This window comes from Canis lupus, chromosome 7, assembly GCF_048164855.1.
Source record: "Canis lupus baileyi chromosome 7, mCanLup2.hap1, whole genome shotgun sequence".
Classification (NCBI taxonomy): Eukaryota; Metazoa; Chordata; class Mammalia; order Carnivora; family Canidae; genus Canis; species Canis lupus.
Window position 1 is genome coordinate 35255537 of NC_132844.1, and position 15889 is coordinate 35271425.

General features: G+C 34.1%; 1 protein-coding gene across 13 annotated transcripts in view; it reads right to left on the minus strand.

Annotated features, from left to right (window-relative positions):
• The window catches only part of SENP6 (SUMO specific peptidase 6), a 118062-nt gene that overhangs the window by 28924 nt on the left and 73249 nt on the right, over positions 1–15889 (minus strand). For 11 of the 13 annotated variants that reach the window (XM_072832311.1, XM_072832307.1, XM_072832310.1 and 8 more), the window contains 7 exons: positions 13618–13850; positions 10204–10374; positions 3811–3844; positions 3228–3422; positions 1717–1943; positions 275–384; positions 14–130 (listed from right to left, as the gene is read on the minus strand). In XM_072832311.1, the coding sequence (XP_072688412.1) occupies positions 14–130; positions 275–384; positions 1717–1943; positions 3228–3422; positions 3811–3844; positions 10204–10374; positions 13618–13850 (1087 nt within the window). The remainder of the gene's footprint in view (positions 1–13; positions 131–274; positions 385–1716; positions 1944–3227; positions 3423–3810; positions 3845–10203; positions 10375–13617; positions 13851–15889) is intronic. The other 2 variants (XM_072832318.1, XM_072832317.1) reach the window with 1 other exon arrangement.

The window sequence follows — 15889 nt, forward strand, 5'->3', positions numbered from 1 at the left end:
AAGATGAACTTACTTCAAATAAAAGTCTATAATAACGTCATTTAAAAATTCTCCTTCACTTAGACAGTGCAGGTCCTCATTAGTAACAGAGATGCCTCCCTTAGCTGGAGGTGGTGGATATACTATCAATCTGTAACAAAATAAAACATATAACCAACTTAAAAAAGAAACCCAAGCAAATGAAAAAATATACGTGTACGTGTGGGTGTAATTGATACGTAATAAAGTAGAAAAGGAAGTTAAAAGCATTGCAAATGTAAATTAATACTCTCACTTTTCTACAGGGCCCATGAAGATGGTATGATTCTCTCCAGTTTCTTCATCATCATCAAAAAACTGGAATTCTTGTTTGTTTTTAAGTTGTATTTTAGATTCAAGGGACACCTGGTAAAGGAAATTAAATTATCAGTTAGTTTACAAAATCAACTGGGAAATTTTTCAATAAAAAAAAGCAAAGCACAAGGCATGAAATACTTTAGAATTTAAGAAATTTTAAAATATGAATTTAAAAAGTATACATGATTTTTAACAAAAATAAGAAACAGGAAAAACCAGGACCCACATTCTTTGTATGTATAGTTTCTAGAGCAGTGATACTCTTCCAATTTTTTTAACAATGGTTTTTTGGTATCTTGTCTATCACTTCTATCATCCTTATTAAATTAGATTATGTTTGTAAATCCAAAGAACAGATGTAGTGGTTTTTGATTCTGGGAGTGGAGGCCTACCTAAGTTCAATTACTAGGCAATCCATGGGATATGGGAGTAGAGGCTCAGGAAACACAGTCCAATGAGCTTCAGTTCCCCAGAATGAAGAAGTCCTTAAAGAAAGAGCATTACACTCATATTTTTTTCTATCACAGCTGCCTTATGGCTCCTGATGCTCTTTTCTTCCTTCTTAATACCCTTGTAGCAAGTTCTGTAAAAGAAGGGGAATGATTCCCCTTCCTTCTGTTCTTTTCATCAAACCACTAACCGTGTAAATAGCTCTTCTCTGGGGAGACCTCGCTCAACTTCACTAAGATTGTGCCTTGGATAGCCCTATTTCCAATCTGTAGGCAGGTTGAAAGATTTAAAGTATTTCTAATAAATTAAGTCGGGAAAATTCAGTTGCAGGGTTAGGCCACAAATCTGTGTCATATAACATTATACCATATGTTAAAAGAATACACAGCCTTTGGTTCAGGTGGCTTCGAAGTTATTCACTATATAGTTATTCTAGGATTGGGTACATATATTGACAGTGACAATCAAAAGGCAGATATTCTTTGTTTCCTAAATTTTTAAACATGTATGCACATGTTACATATAAATGTACATCAAGGACCAAAATTCCTTTATCTGTTGAGGCCAATGGCATCAGTGGGAACCACTAGCAAATTTAAGAGTAACAATTTCAATGTAGCAGTATATGAGCATGCATGTTCAGAGTGGAGGGAAAAGAAAACAAGATGAAAGAAAAAAGAAAAGATAAAGAGATAAGAGTAAGAATGTGGAAAGGAACTGTTTCTGAGACCTGTACCAACTACTATTTTTGTCACAAGTCACCTACCCACCATTAATGTTTTGACACAAGATAGTTTACAAATAACATATAAAAGCAAATAATTCTGAAATGGAATTAAAAATATCTAAGTCCAAAATGAGCAGTAGAATAATGAAACATATTTCCCTTTAAAGCTACTAAATATTTAAAAAACTAAAAAACATAATTACATTTTTAATTTTGTTTTCTTTTTGCACACAACTTCCTTTGATGCTCTCTTCATAGGTTCTTGTACAGGCAACAAGTCTGCTATTGGCTTCTTCAAATGGAATTTTTGCAAAAAAATTGGACACATTGTTCTTTATACCAATGTCAGTAATGATACTTTCAAATACCATATTTGCCTGAGGATCTAGGCCATTTTGAAAAATTAAAATTATGTATTGTTCTTCCAAATCTGAAAAAAAAAATAATAACTTTAAGAGGAAAAACAAAAACAGATAAACAGATACGGGAAAAGAGTAACAACTAGTTATTTCCAAGGATATCATCAGAAATCCTGGTGTCAGTGTTCAAAATACTGTTTGATATACAACAGATACACAATACTGGAATAAAGACAATGACAGTGTCACCTAGCAATGTTACCTAAAAGTTATTAAGACACAGGAACCAGAATACATTACCCTAGCAGCAAGCTGCAAGCTCAAGAACAAATCTATATATGGATGTAACTAATTCATTTAATAGGATACACATATATAGAGTTTTAAATATATTTCAATTAACATTTTTGTCAAACACAAATAAAAAACTGCCAGGTGAACTATCAGTATCTCTAGAGAATTTAACTGCAAAAACTCCTACTCACTAATGTGCCAATTCTTGCAACTTTAATAGTAGTTATTCTTTATTCATCATTAAGATAAAGCAACAATTAACTGATGAAAAGTATTTACTTTACAATTAATCATGCTAAATGTTAGAGGTGAAGGGAAACAAACTGGAGAACTACTTCTATTATTGTAGAGGATAAAGACCTATCTATGAGCCAGCAAAGTTCCTACTCAGGCTGTTTCAAATATTCCAGAATTATATGGTTGATCTATATTTAGCACTCCTACCAGTGCATTAAAAAATTTTCATCTTACTCAAATTATAGTGTTAAAATAGGAGTGCAGATCTCTTTTGAGTTTTAACTCATTTTGAAAAAAAAAAATTTTAAGATTTTATTTATTTATTCATGAGAGACAGAGAGAGAGAGAGAGGCAGAAACATAGGCAGAGGGAGACGTAGTTCCCCTGTGGGGAGCCTGATGCAGAACTTGATCTCAGGACCCCGGGATCATGCCCTGAGCCAAAGGCAGACACTCAACTACTGAGCCACCCAGATGCCCCTGAAAACTTTCGAAGTAGATAAACCTGAGTTTCATCTTTAGTGGGGAGCATGGTTTTTTTTGAAGGTGTGAGGGAGGGTTTATTGGGGGAGGGAGGCATGGTGGAGAGTTTTATCTTTACAAATTCCACTTTCTGTGGGCTTTATATATATATATGATTATATATAAAATTATATATAATTATATTATATATACATATATATGTACACATATATAATTATAGATCTTACAAGATCACTATGAAGATTGTGGATAAAAATAACATCTAAGACATCTGTTTGCTAAAGCACACTCACACTGTTATGCAATGCACTGTATGTATTATAATGTGTCCTAAAAACTTACTTGTTAATTTATTTATTCCTTTAGAATCATTCCAAACTTTATCCTCCATATTCATTTGCAGTTGCATGCTCAGCTTTTGATAAACTGCTGGTATTGTCTGAAGAAACACGACTGGTAATTTTCGGACATTACACCATTCACATTTAGTTAGATCAGAGGTATTTAAAGTAATCCCTACAGGATCATTTTCTGGTTCTGGAGGAAAATAAATGGAATTAGAAAAGGAATCAATTCTTAAAATCATGAATGGAGGAAACGGTGAGGAAATACAAGTTTAAAGTTAACCACATATTTGCTACATCTATGTATATTAACTGTAGTGGGATATGAAAAATTTTTATAACTATATTAAAGAAGCTTCTATATTTTTTCAAATGAAGATTCTAATGAAGTATACTTATAAAATTAAACATAGGTTTTATGTTACAGAATAAAATTATACTATTAAGATACATGCCTTCTGTTAAGAATACATAAGTAATCATCTTCATGAATTCCATGAATATCATTTAATATTTTATTCCTGTAAAGTGTTTTATTGTAAAGAAAGCTTTAGTGACTAAAAAGACATAAAATAGCTTACCTTCTAGCTGTATCTTGATAAAATCTAAACAAAACTAAAAAGTAAGAAATTAGTACCACAGACTTAATGAAGATTTTGCTACAAATACTGTAAATGACACATTGAGACTTAGACTATAGAAGGCAGAAAAACAAAACCATCTACCATGTACTTAAATATGAGCTATCCCCTCATTCCAAATTATCTTCAGAAAGGCAAGCTTCACCTTTTAATTCAAGCACTTAGAACATGTCTTATATTATCAGTTTATTTCTTATAACTCCAAAGAGACATTGACCAAATTTTACAATCAATACCTGAATATTCTTTATCTAGAGTCCAACTATTAAAATTTTGCCTCGCCTAATCCCCATCACTCTTTCTATGTACATACACACCTCCCTTTTGCTAAATCAACATAAAATGGCAAGCAGAAGGCATCATGATATTCCATCTCTAAATCTTTCAGGATGCATCTCCCAAGAACAAGGACATTCTCCTACACAACCAAAACAGCATTACCACATCTAAAAAAAATCAAGATTAACTCCATCCAACATACTTATTACTCAAATTTTCCCAATTATTCAAAATTGTTCTTTATTGTGTTTTAACTTCTCCAATCCATGTTCTGTCAAGGTTATATTTGCCTCTTTTGTCTACCCTAGTCTAGACCAGAAATATGCCCCTTTCTGTTCTTTATGACATAGCCTTTGAAGAATCCAGGCTAAGATCTGCAAAATATATACATCTTGAACTTGTGTTGCTACATTTTAAAATTTAGGTCATACATTTCCAGCAAATACAGCACACAGGTGATATTTTGCACCTCCTATTATTATCATACTGGAAGGCACATGTTAGGCTGTCCCATTACAGATACAAGCTTAATCACTTGGCAAAAGCAATGTAAAGATGTATTTTTCCCTTAGTAATTAAATAGTAATCTGTGGAGAGATACCTGAAAGCTGGTTTATATCCTGTTCCCTAATAACCTATCTGCAAATGGCTTTACCATCCACTGAAGATCTTGCCTCAATCAGTTATTATTGGTAGTTATAAAAGGTGATTTTCTAACTGAATTATTTTGACATAGAAAGAAATATTAAGCTCACTATATCCTGAATTATTACTCACTTTATAATGTTGTGTTGAGAGAATGAAAAAAGTAAACAAGAATTCCAAAATGCATTTGAAAATAGAGGCCATTTGCAATGATGTGGATGGAGCTAGATGTATTATGCTACGTGAAATAAGTCAGAGTAAGATAAATACCATATGACTCACTCATATGGAATTTAAGAAAACAGGAAAACATATGGGAAGGGGGAAAAGAAAAAAAGGAGAGGGAAACAACCATAAGAGACTTTTTTTTTTTTTTTTTTGAGAAAGAGAGGGCGAAAAGGGGTAGAGGAAAAGGGGAGAAAGAATCTTAAGAATCTTAAGCAGGCTCCACACCCAGCTTGGAGCCTGACATGGGGGCTTGATCTTGAAACCCTAGGATCATGACCTAAGATGAAATCCGAAGTTAGACGGATAACCCCTGAGCCAACAGGTGCCCCCTAACCACAAAAGACTCTTTCCAATAGAGAACAAATTAAGGAGAGAAGCGGGAGATGGGCTAGATGGATGAAGGGCATTAAGGACGGCACCTGTGATGAGTACCGGGTGTTGTACATAAATTATGAATCACTGAATTTTATTCCAGAAACCAGTATTGCACTATATGTTCACTAACTAAAATTTTAATAATTAATTAGTTAATTGGAGGGTGCCTGGCTCACTCGGTAGAGCATGCAACTCTTGATCTCAGAATTGTGAGAGTTCAAGATCCATACTGGGTATGGAGCCTACTTAAAAATAAGTGTTGCTATATGTTGGCAAATCGAACTTCAATAAAAACAAATGAAAAAAAAAATAAGTGATTTGGACTGATATATAGAAGGATGAATAGATATACAAAAAGCAAGTTTAAGTTTAGTAAAATGCTAATGGCAGGATCTAAATGGGACTTTTTGGAGTGTTCACTGTAAAATTATTTCAACTCTTTTAAAAAAAAATATTTTAGGGATGCGTGGGTGGCTCAGCAACCAGTTAAGCATCTGCATTCGGCCCAAGGAGTGATCCTGAAGTCCCAGGATCGACTCCCACATCAGGCTCCCTGCATAGAGCCTACTTCTCACTCTGCCTGTGTGTCTCTACCTCTCTCTGTGTGTCTCTCATGAATAAATAAAAGAAATCTTTAAAATTTTTTAATTTTAATAAAAAATTTTTTTAAAGATTTTATTTATTTTTTTTAATTTTTATTTATTTATGATAGTCACAGAGATAGAGAGAGAGAGAGAGGCAGAGACACAGGCAGAGGGAGAAGCAGGCTCCATGCACCGGGAGCCCGACGTGGGATTCGATCCCGGGTCTCCAGGATCGCGCCCTGGGCCAAAGGCAGGCGCCAAACCGCTGCGCCACCCAGGGATCCCAAGATTTTATTTATTTATTTGACAGAGAGAGAGCGAGCGCGTGCACAATTAGGGGGAAGTCAGAGAGAGGGGGAGAAGCATGCTCCCTGCTGAGCAGAGAGCCCAATTCAGGGCTTGATCTCAGGACCCTAGGATCATAACCTGAGTCAAAAGCAGACACTTAACCGACTGAGCCACCTATTTCAACTTTTCTGTTTGAAAACTTCTACAATGTAGAAAAAGGAAACAAAGAACTATACATTTAGTAATTATTACAACTGCAAAGTCTAAAATGTAATACAAACTATACCCTTCTAAAGACTGTGTTTGAGGACACACTGTTTGAGGACAGTGTTTTTGGGGACACCAAAAATGCTTACTGATAGCTTGGGAAACATTCCTACATACATAGAAGCTAAAGTTACATGCTTTAAAAAGTATGTTAGATGACTCAAAAAAGAGCAATAAGGATTACATAAATACTAATATGGAAGCATTTAAATAACACTGTCACTTGAGATGTAAAAATAGAAGTAGATTTTAAGTATCTGTCCTTTAAAAATTTGTAAGTAAATTACAAGTAGACATTTCACCATAATCTCCAAGAGCTTCTAAATTTATGTTGGCTAAAAACCTTGATTTTGTATCTTCTCAATTTTCTCACTGGAAAAATGAGGAATTGTATTATATTGGGGGTATATATAGTACTCCTAATAATGTAAGCCATTTCCTGTAAAATAAAAGTATTTACTTTTAAATAAAATTGACACTACTTTTTTTTTAAGATTTTTTTTTAATTTTTATTTATTTGAGACACAGAGAGAGAGGGGGAGAGGGCAGAGACACAAGCAGAGGGAGAAGCAGGCTCCATGCAGGGAGCCCAACATGGGACTCGATTCCGGGTCTCAGGATCACGCCCTGGGCTGAAGGCGGTGCTAAACCGCTGAGCCACCAGGGCTGCCCAAATTGACACTACTTTTAAATAAAAATGGCTGGCTCACTTAGTAGAATATGTGACTCTTGATCTCAAAGTCATGAGTTCAGTCCACAATGGGCATAGAGAGCTTATTTAAGAACAAAATAAAATGATTTAAAATTGGCAGGGCCCTGGGTGGCTTAGTCAGTTAAGCCTCTGTCTTCAGTTCAGATCATGATCACAGGGTCCTGGGATCAAGCCCTGCATCGGGGCTGAGCAGGGAGCCTGCTTCTCCCTCTCTCTCTGCCTCCCCTTTATTTATTCAAAGGAATAAATAAAATCTTTAAAAAAAAAAAAAAAGGATTTAAAATCGGCACTTCTAGATAGTACCGCTACTTGCAATAAATGAATTTTAAAAAATTAAATTAACCAATAATAAATGAGATTTGATAAAATATTTAAAATGGTAAAACATTTATTTTTTTAAAGAGATTTTATTTATTTATTCATGAGAGACACAAAGAGAGAGAGGCAGAGACAACGGCAGAGGGAGAAGCAGGTTCCATGCAGGGAGCCTGACATGGGACTTGATCCCAGGTCTCCAGGATCAGGCCCTGGGCTGAAGGCGGCGCTAAACTGCTGAGCCACCTGGGCCTCTCCAATAGTAAAACATTTAAAATCTGTTTCTGAGATTAATGATGACATGGCAGATAAATCATCTCACTATAAAAACATAATGAAGTTATATTCAAGAAAAAAATGTCAAATCATCTTCATTTTATTATTATTATTTTCTCTTTTTTGAGAGAGAGAAAGAGAAAGAGAGGCCAGAGTGAGGGGCACAGTGAGGAGAGAGAATTCCAAGTAGGCTCCACACCCAGCAGGAGCCTGATGCAGAGCTTGATCCCATGACCCTGAGATCATGACTGGAGCCACAATCAAGAGTTGATGCTTAAGAAGCTGAGCCACCTACGTGCCCTAAATCATCTTTATTTTTAATACATTATCTGAAAAAATTATAGATTAATTATCCTTTATCAAAGAATGTTCTCTAGAAAAATCCCATGGTACAAGGAAAGTTAATACCACAGATCACAAAATTCCACAATAAAAATACAATTATTTTTGGTTGAAATATTAAGCATTAAAAAAATAAACCTGTATGAACACATTTTATATTGCAAATACTTTGCTTTTTTAAAATTGAAAAAACTTTTTGCCTTTTATTTCTTAAATTCATGCAGTTCGTTTCTTCCACCTATATCATATATAATCAAACATGTAACTTTCATGTAAAAAAAATTTAATTTTAATGCAGTACTCTTTTTTTTTTCCTAAGTAACCTCTACATCCAAAATTTTAATGCAGTACTCTTTTTTTTCTAAAGTAACCTCTACATCCAAAATGGAACTCACAACCTTGAGATCAAGTGTCGCATGTTCTACTCACTGAGCCAGCCAGGTGTCCTAATGTAGTTGTTAGCTAACCTTGCAACCAAATATGCAACTTTCAACTAAACGTCTAAATTATTAGGAAAACCTTAATTATCATGTTGAAAAGTTCTGAATAACAATGTTAATGTGGGGAAAAGCCATAAAACCTATAGGGTACCCCTGAGAAGTTTTGAGGTATTCTGACTTATAATGATACTTTTTTTTTTTTTTTTAAAGATTTATTTATTCATGAGAGACACAGAGAGAGAGAGAGGCAGAGACACAGGCAGAGGGAGAAGCAGGCTTCACTCAGGGAGCCCGATGTGGGACTCGATCCAGGGTCTCCAGGATCACACCCCGGGCTGCAGGTGGCACTAAACCGCTGCGCCATGGGGGCTGCCCCTATAATGATACTTTTTGTTAACAGAAACCAGGAAAGGATAATCTATACGAAGAAGGCTTGTAATAAAACACAAATTTCATAAATCTCTCACAACCCTGATGTACGTTACAATGTTACTGGGTACTAGATAGTGTAGTCTGTGTATAATTTGCTTTAAATCTCTGGATTACTAGTTTTTAAATGGTGAGAAGCTGGAGTTAATGATTTAAAAAAATTGCAGGTTTCCCCTATAGCTTTGCTGTAGTAAGAAATCAGATCCATAATTCACTTTCTCATACACTGATAGGGCCTTTTTTTTTCTCCTATTGATCATATTGTATCCTGAAACTACTACTCCTAGAAAAAAAATAGCTACTACTTACCATAATTTAAATAATATTAATAAAACTTTTTCACTTTCCTGATATAATATAATGTGTTTTCTTAAAGACTTTTATGCTTTATGTATCAAGAACAATACTAGCAGACTGGGTTTGAAAGAATAAATGAAAATAGCTTCAGACACCAAGTTAAGTCTTTATAAAATAAAAGGTTACAAACTAAGTGCAGTGCTATAGGAAGATTAATCTATGAATAATGCATATAATACATTAGAAAGAAGAAAGATGATGACTAAGAAGGCTGGTTAAGGATATTATATTAAAATTTCAAATAGAAAATACACATTGAATTAGACTGGTGGCAGCAGAATTAACAGGTATGACAAGTACAATAAAAGAATTATAGAAAGTCCTTTGGGCTTTGCAGACACCAAACTAGTCCAAAAGCACAATGCCTCCTGAGTGGCAATTTATTCCAATAATCTATTTCTAGGAGTCTTAATGTTGCAAGACATTTTTCTGTAGCCCCAAAGCTTTTGGATTCTTCTTTCTCTCATTGCCATTCTTTAAAATACTCTTTCCATGCACTGAGCTGGTATGAGAATAAAACAGTAACATAATGGTTTCCTAACTCAGTGAGAATATTATCTATGATGAATATGTCACTACCTGAAATATCATAAATTTTAATCCACTGTTTTTTTATTGTAAGGAGCTATTTATACTTGTCTACATACTCTTAAAGCAATTTGAAATCTTTAAATAATCTCTAATATTCTATTAAGTTAAATATTTTAATTTACAAATTTTAAATTATATATTAGCCTTAGCTATGGAATTTTGAATCTCATAACTGGTACAGTAAAAAGCTTACAAATATACTTACAATTACAGGCTCTATTAATAGCCGGAAGAGTGTTCCTACTCGTATACTTCGACAGTTTAAAATGACACTGTCAAAGGAACTTTGGCAGCTTAAAGATACAGGATCAACTAAAGTTTCTTGAGGTGTCACTTTACGACGTTTTAGAGGTGTGCTGACAATAGAATTACCAAACTGAAAAAGAAGAAATTTTTTTCACTTAATAAGAAACTAAAAACACAAGGCTGCAAACAAGGCTGTACACATATGCAAAGACTCAACATAAAGTGTAATTATCAAAACATAAAAGACTGATTTTACTTCAGCAGGAGATTAAATATTTACTGATTTCATATAACAGAAATCCTGTTTTGTCCAGCTATACCATGAAATTCCAGTAATAGCACAGCATTGAGAAATGGTAATCTGGGAATCAGACTACCTAGGTTTAAACCATAGCTCTACCACAGTTTAGTTATTTAATTCTTTAAAAAAGATTTTATTTATTTGACAGAGAGAGAGAGAGAGAGAGCGAGAGAGAGCACATGAGTAAGCCCAAGAGCACAAGTAAGCAGAGCTGCAGGCAGAGGGAGAGCAGAGGAGAAGCAGACTCCCGCTGAGCAGAGTCCCAAGCCGGGCTTAATCCCAGGACCCGGAGCTCAATCCCAGGACCCCGGGATCATGACATGAGCTAAAAGCAGATGCTTACCTGACTGAGCCCCTCAGGTGTCCCAATTACCTAATTTTTAAAACAATATCTCCTTAAGTTTTGATTTACTAAACTTTAAAATAGTAAGAGTATCTGTCCAAATGAACTAGTGTATACAAGCAGCTTAGCACAGTGTTTCAGAGTAAGATGTTAGATAATTTAGCTAGTAATAATGGTCATAATGCTTGGATTGAATCACCAATTTTTTTTTTTTAACTTTTATTTATTTGAGAGAGAGAGAGAGGGAGAGGACCCCACAAGTGGAGGGGGGGAGGTAGGGGCAGAGGGAGGGAAAGCAGCAGACTCCCTACTGAGCAGGGAGCCTGACTCAGGGCTCAATCCCAGGACCCTGGGATCATGACCTGAGCAGAAGGCAGACATTTAACTGACTGAGCCACTCAAGCACCAACCCCCCCAAACCAGCAATTCTTTAGAAAACAGGTAACTTAGGGGAATGGTCATTTACAAAAGGATTTTTCTTTGCATATTTTAAAATGTTAAAGTACTTGATCTGTTGATATTTCATTCACTTCCACATGCAATTTAATCACAATATAAAATATTACTTTGAGTATATAATTTAAAGGTAACTAAAGTTATGTTAAAAGCCTTATTATCACAAGAATAAAACATGATCTTGATAGAAAGCAAGAAAAAAAACCCCACTGTGGAGAGATAGGCACTATTTTCCCCATTGTCCCTCTAGAGACATTTCTATGATCTATGGCATAGGAAAAAAATATGAATTAACACAAAACACACATGCACACACTCACACACTCAGTTCTGCAAACTGCTTTTTCAGGCTTATTAACAGATTAATCATAAATATTTTCCCAAATTATTAATAGAAACTATTAAAGAGGTTTAAAAGCTTTTTTTAGTTTCAGAATTATTTCTTCAAATGAAATGTCATTTAGCTCAATAATAAAATACATAATTTAAGAGTTCCAGTTGAATCCAAAGTGGAGAGTTTGCGTCTAGAAGTGAATAGTCCGTATTTTTCCAAGAAACCTCTAAAAGAACACTAAGGAACCCTTCTTATTCAGTGTGAAGTATGAAAACTGTTTATCCACAAATTCCATCATACGGAAATCCATTATTTATTTAACTGAACCCTCCTAGGTTGGACATATGAGTTCTTTTTGACCTTACCCCCATGACACACTATTCTCCTCCAAGCATTTTGGTAGCTAAATCATAGTTATGTATGTAACTATTGCCAAACTGCCCTCCAACACAGCTATACCAATTTCCATAATTTCATTTCTCCAAACACTAACCAAAATGACACACTATTATATACTTTAAAATTTTTCAACAACCGGACAGTTAACAAAATGTTTTTAATTTCATTTTTAGTGCTTTATTATCTTTTTAAAACTCTATTCATTTCCTTTACTCATTTTTCTGTGGTTTGCTTCTATTTCTTGATTTTAAGAAACAAAAAATACACAAAGGACCAACTCAAGAGTTCACGGTTTCTTCCCCACTCACATTTACTGATTAACTTCAGTTTACAGTGTTTTGGTACACACTGTTCTATACTTTTCATTTAATAAAGTATATTCATCCCTTCATTTACTATTTTTATTGGGCTGAAATGCTTGAAAAGGCATTCACAAGGTTGTATTAAAATAGTAATCCATAGTCTTCCATCATCATTATAGTTACTTTGTCTTTCGTATGTTTTCCATTGTAACAACTAAGGATAGAGGTTTCTACATTTTTATATTTGTATACACATACATAATTTTTTAACATACAAGTCTTTTTAAAAAAGTTCTTTTTATAAAAATAAGAAAATATGGATATATTTCTGTATTGTGGTATTCCTGCCAATACCATGTAAGGATCCTAAAAGTCATTTCATAGCTCTAATTCTCAGTCAATGGCTGCATAACAGTCTACAGTATAGATATACCATAATTTCTTCAACCATTTCCATACTAATAAACAATGATTTTGTTTGCCAATAATCATGTTTATACATACAGTATATGTAGATACTCCCTCTCTGTAGGGAGAAGTTTCTTTTGAGATTGAGTCTAGGGAATGGATTATTTGGTCATTCACTACACATTCAAAAATTTTAATGAATGTTTTTAGAATCGCTTTCCCAAAAGGCCATAACAACTTTTTCTTTTCCACCTGCAAATTAGAAAAGTACCCTTTTCCTTGGAGTCTAGCCAGCAGCAATTCATATTAATTGACTTTGTATTAATTTTGAAAAGGTTAAGTTCATCTGAATTTTCTGCTCCTTTTGTCTATTTCTATCTTTAGATTGCTAATTACAAACATTCCTTTCTAGATCTATTTATTGACATAATTTCTGTTGTCTTCTACCACATGAACATTCTGAAATTTTTATATATTAAAACATACCAAAACAATAGTATTATAGTATAATACACCCAAGTTAAAATGACTTCTCCCTGTCCACTAGATTATACATATAAATATACTTGTTCATACTTATATTTCACTGCAAGGCTAATGTTTCTTCTTGCTGAATTTTTTACACTTTGAGCTTTTAACTTAATAGAAATTTATTTTTGTGTATTCTTTAATGTTCTCTTAAATAACCTTCCAATCGGAATTTTAAGCCCCGCTTAACAAATAATTCATCTTTTTCTCCTAAAGACACTGCCAAATTTCCCTTTAAAAAAATATTTACATCCCAAAGGGGAGATTTACTCTGAGTAAATGTCAATAAATGTGAAAAGTACCTGGTCTTTCATTCTTGCTTTTCTTGGCAATGTAACTGTATTTAACTCTGAATCTGCTGGAATGCTTCTTAGTTCATGCTCTACTCTACAGATATTTTCATTTAGTGCTGCTTCTACTTTTCCAGTGGATGGTGCTGGGGAAGAACATGCTGAATCAGCAGGTTGAGGAGATATGCTTTCTCTTCTGTTAGTCCTGTCATTGTCATCATCATCATCATCACTGGACAAAATTACTATAAAGAAAATGTTAAATACTTCAGGTATTTCATTTCTGTCAGTTATATATGAAAATATATTACCAAAGCAGGAAATATACCAGATTTGCTTTGGCTCTCTTCCAGAGCGAATTAATTATTAGAAGACTAATAGAAACGAATGAAGATACAATCCATTCTATCTGATGAAAAGTTAAATTTGGAGATAATTAAAAATGACGAAAGCATAAGAACTGTCATCTTCTTAAACAGATTATACAAATATGAAATTATTCTATAGTCCATTACCATCACCCACACAGGAAATGTACACAAGTTACAGGAAATTTAAAGGTTTATCACAGATCTATTTCAGAGTTCTAGAAAGTCTCAAGAATGAAGATAATCTGCATACAAATTGTTCACAAAATAGCACGCATTGTCAATGTGTGCGAAACTCCATGTGAGCAAATAATTTTATTTCACATAGGCAATCACTAAAATCATAAAACTGGTCTTTGGGAGAACACAGACCACTGTTCATTGCTCAGTAAATTCTGTGGACTAAATGAATGTGGGCATGAAAGATATTATGAAGGGAATTTGCTCTTATACCTTCTACTCATTACTGGATCTTATCAGAATTCCCCAGAGCCACGCACAATGCACCGGAGTCAAATCCTAACTCCTTACTATGGTTTGTAAGTGTACATAATCTGGCCATTGCCTACTTCAACCTTCTTATACTACTCTATTTTTTCTTCTTTCTGCTCCAGGCACACCACTCATTTATTCTGTTCCTCAAACACCACAGCTTATTTTTGTCAGGATTGCAATTCCCCTAACACTTCACATTTTTGTCATCAAATATTAGCTTTTCAATTGTTTATTCAATCTACAGTAAGCACATAGGCACTTGACATATTCACAACAGATATAAATTTTCTGTTGTTTTTGTTGTAGCTGTTTATTTGCTCTCTCCCCACTACATATAAACTATGAGAGAGCAGGATCGTTGCCTTGTTCACTGCTATATTCCCAGAGGCTAAAAACTGCCTGGTAAAGAAAAAGAATTCAAAAATCATGCGTTCAAGGACACATAAACTTACAGAAGCAATTTTCGTTTTTAGAAGCCCACACATAAATGTTTAGTTAATATTTTTTTGAGTAATAGACATGCCCCAGAGAGGCATCATCCCCAGCATCACTCCACTTGTCGTTTTTATTGTGCTGTCTAGTCTCAGAAGCAAATGCTAAAGTGGATCTTTTTCGGAAGTGGTATGTTATTAACAGAAAACCTAACAGGCCAGATTAGCAGGTCTAAGCAGAATTATACATATTTGAAAGCTAGGGTTTTGTAATTTACTATTTATCTCAGTTTCTCCTGTGAAATTAGGGTGAAAATGGCACGTATTTCAAAGAACTGTCACAAGAACAAGATTTAATATATAAAAAGTCTAGTTGAGTGACACATATAAGCTTTAAAAAAAGTTCATGAAGTGCATAATTTATAAAAATGTTATAGAAATATGTATTATATATGAATAGATTATATATTTTAAAGGGGAAGTGTACTGTTCTATTGGTAACTATTTTTATGGTGCTTCAGAGACATTAAAACATCTATATCTACTACATAAATATTTATTTTAAAGCCCCAGTGCTGCAACAGATAGAATCATACTATATAGCTTGTTTTATTAACTTAAAATAAATGAGGGTTACTCAATGTCACCATAATTGCAAAGCAAATGGGAAGTACGAAAAGACACCATATACTTAAAAATCTTGTTATAGTAACTGCTTTCATTCTGTATATAGAATACATTCTAGGTAACACATAAGATTCTCTCTCCATCAGGGTCTAGGATAGACTAAATTGTGTCCCCTCAAAATTCATACATTAAAGCTCTAACCCCCCCGTGACTATGATACATCCGATAAGGTAATAAAGGTTAAATAAGGTCAGAAAAGTGAGGCCTTAATCTAAAAGGATTGGTGTCCTCATTAGAAGAAGAAATGCAGAGATGTCTCTCTGTGCAAGCATAGAAGAAAGGCCATATAAGGAAGGATACAGG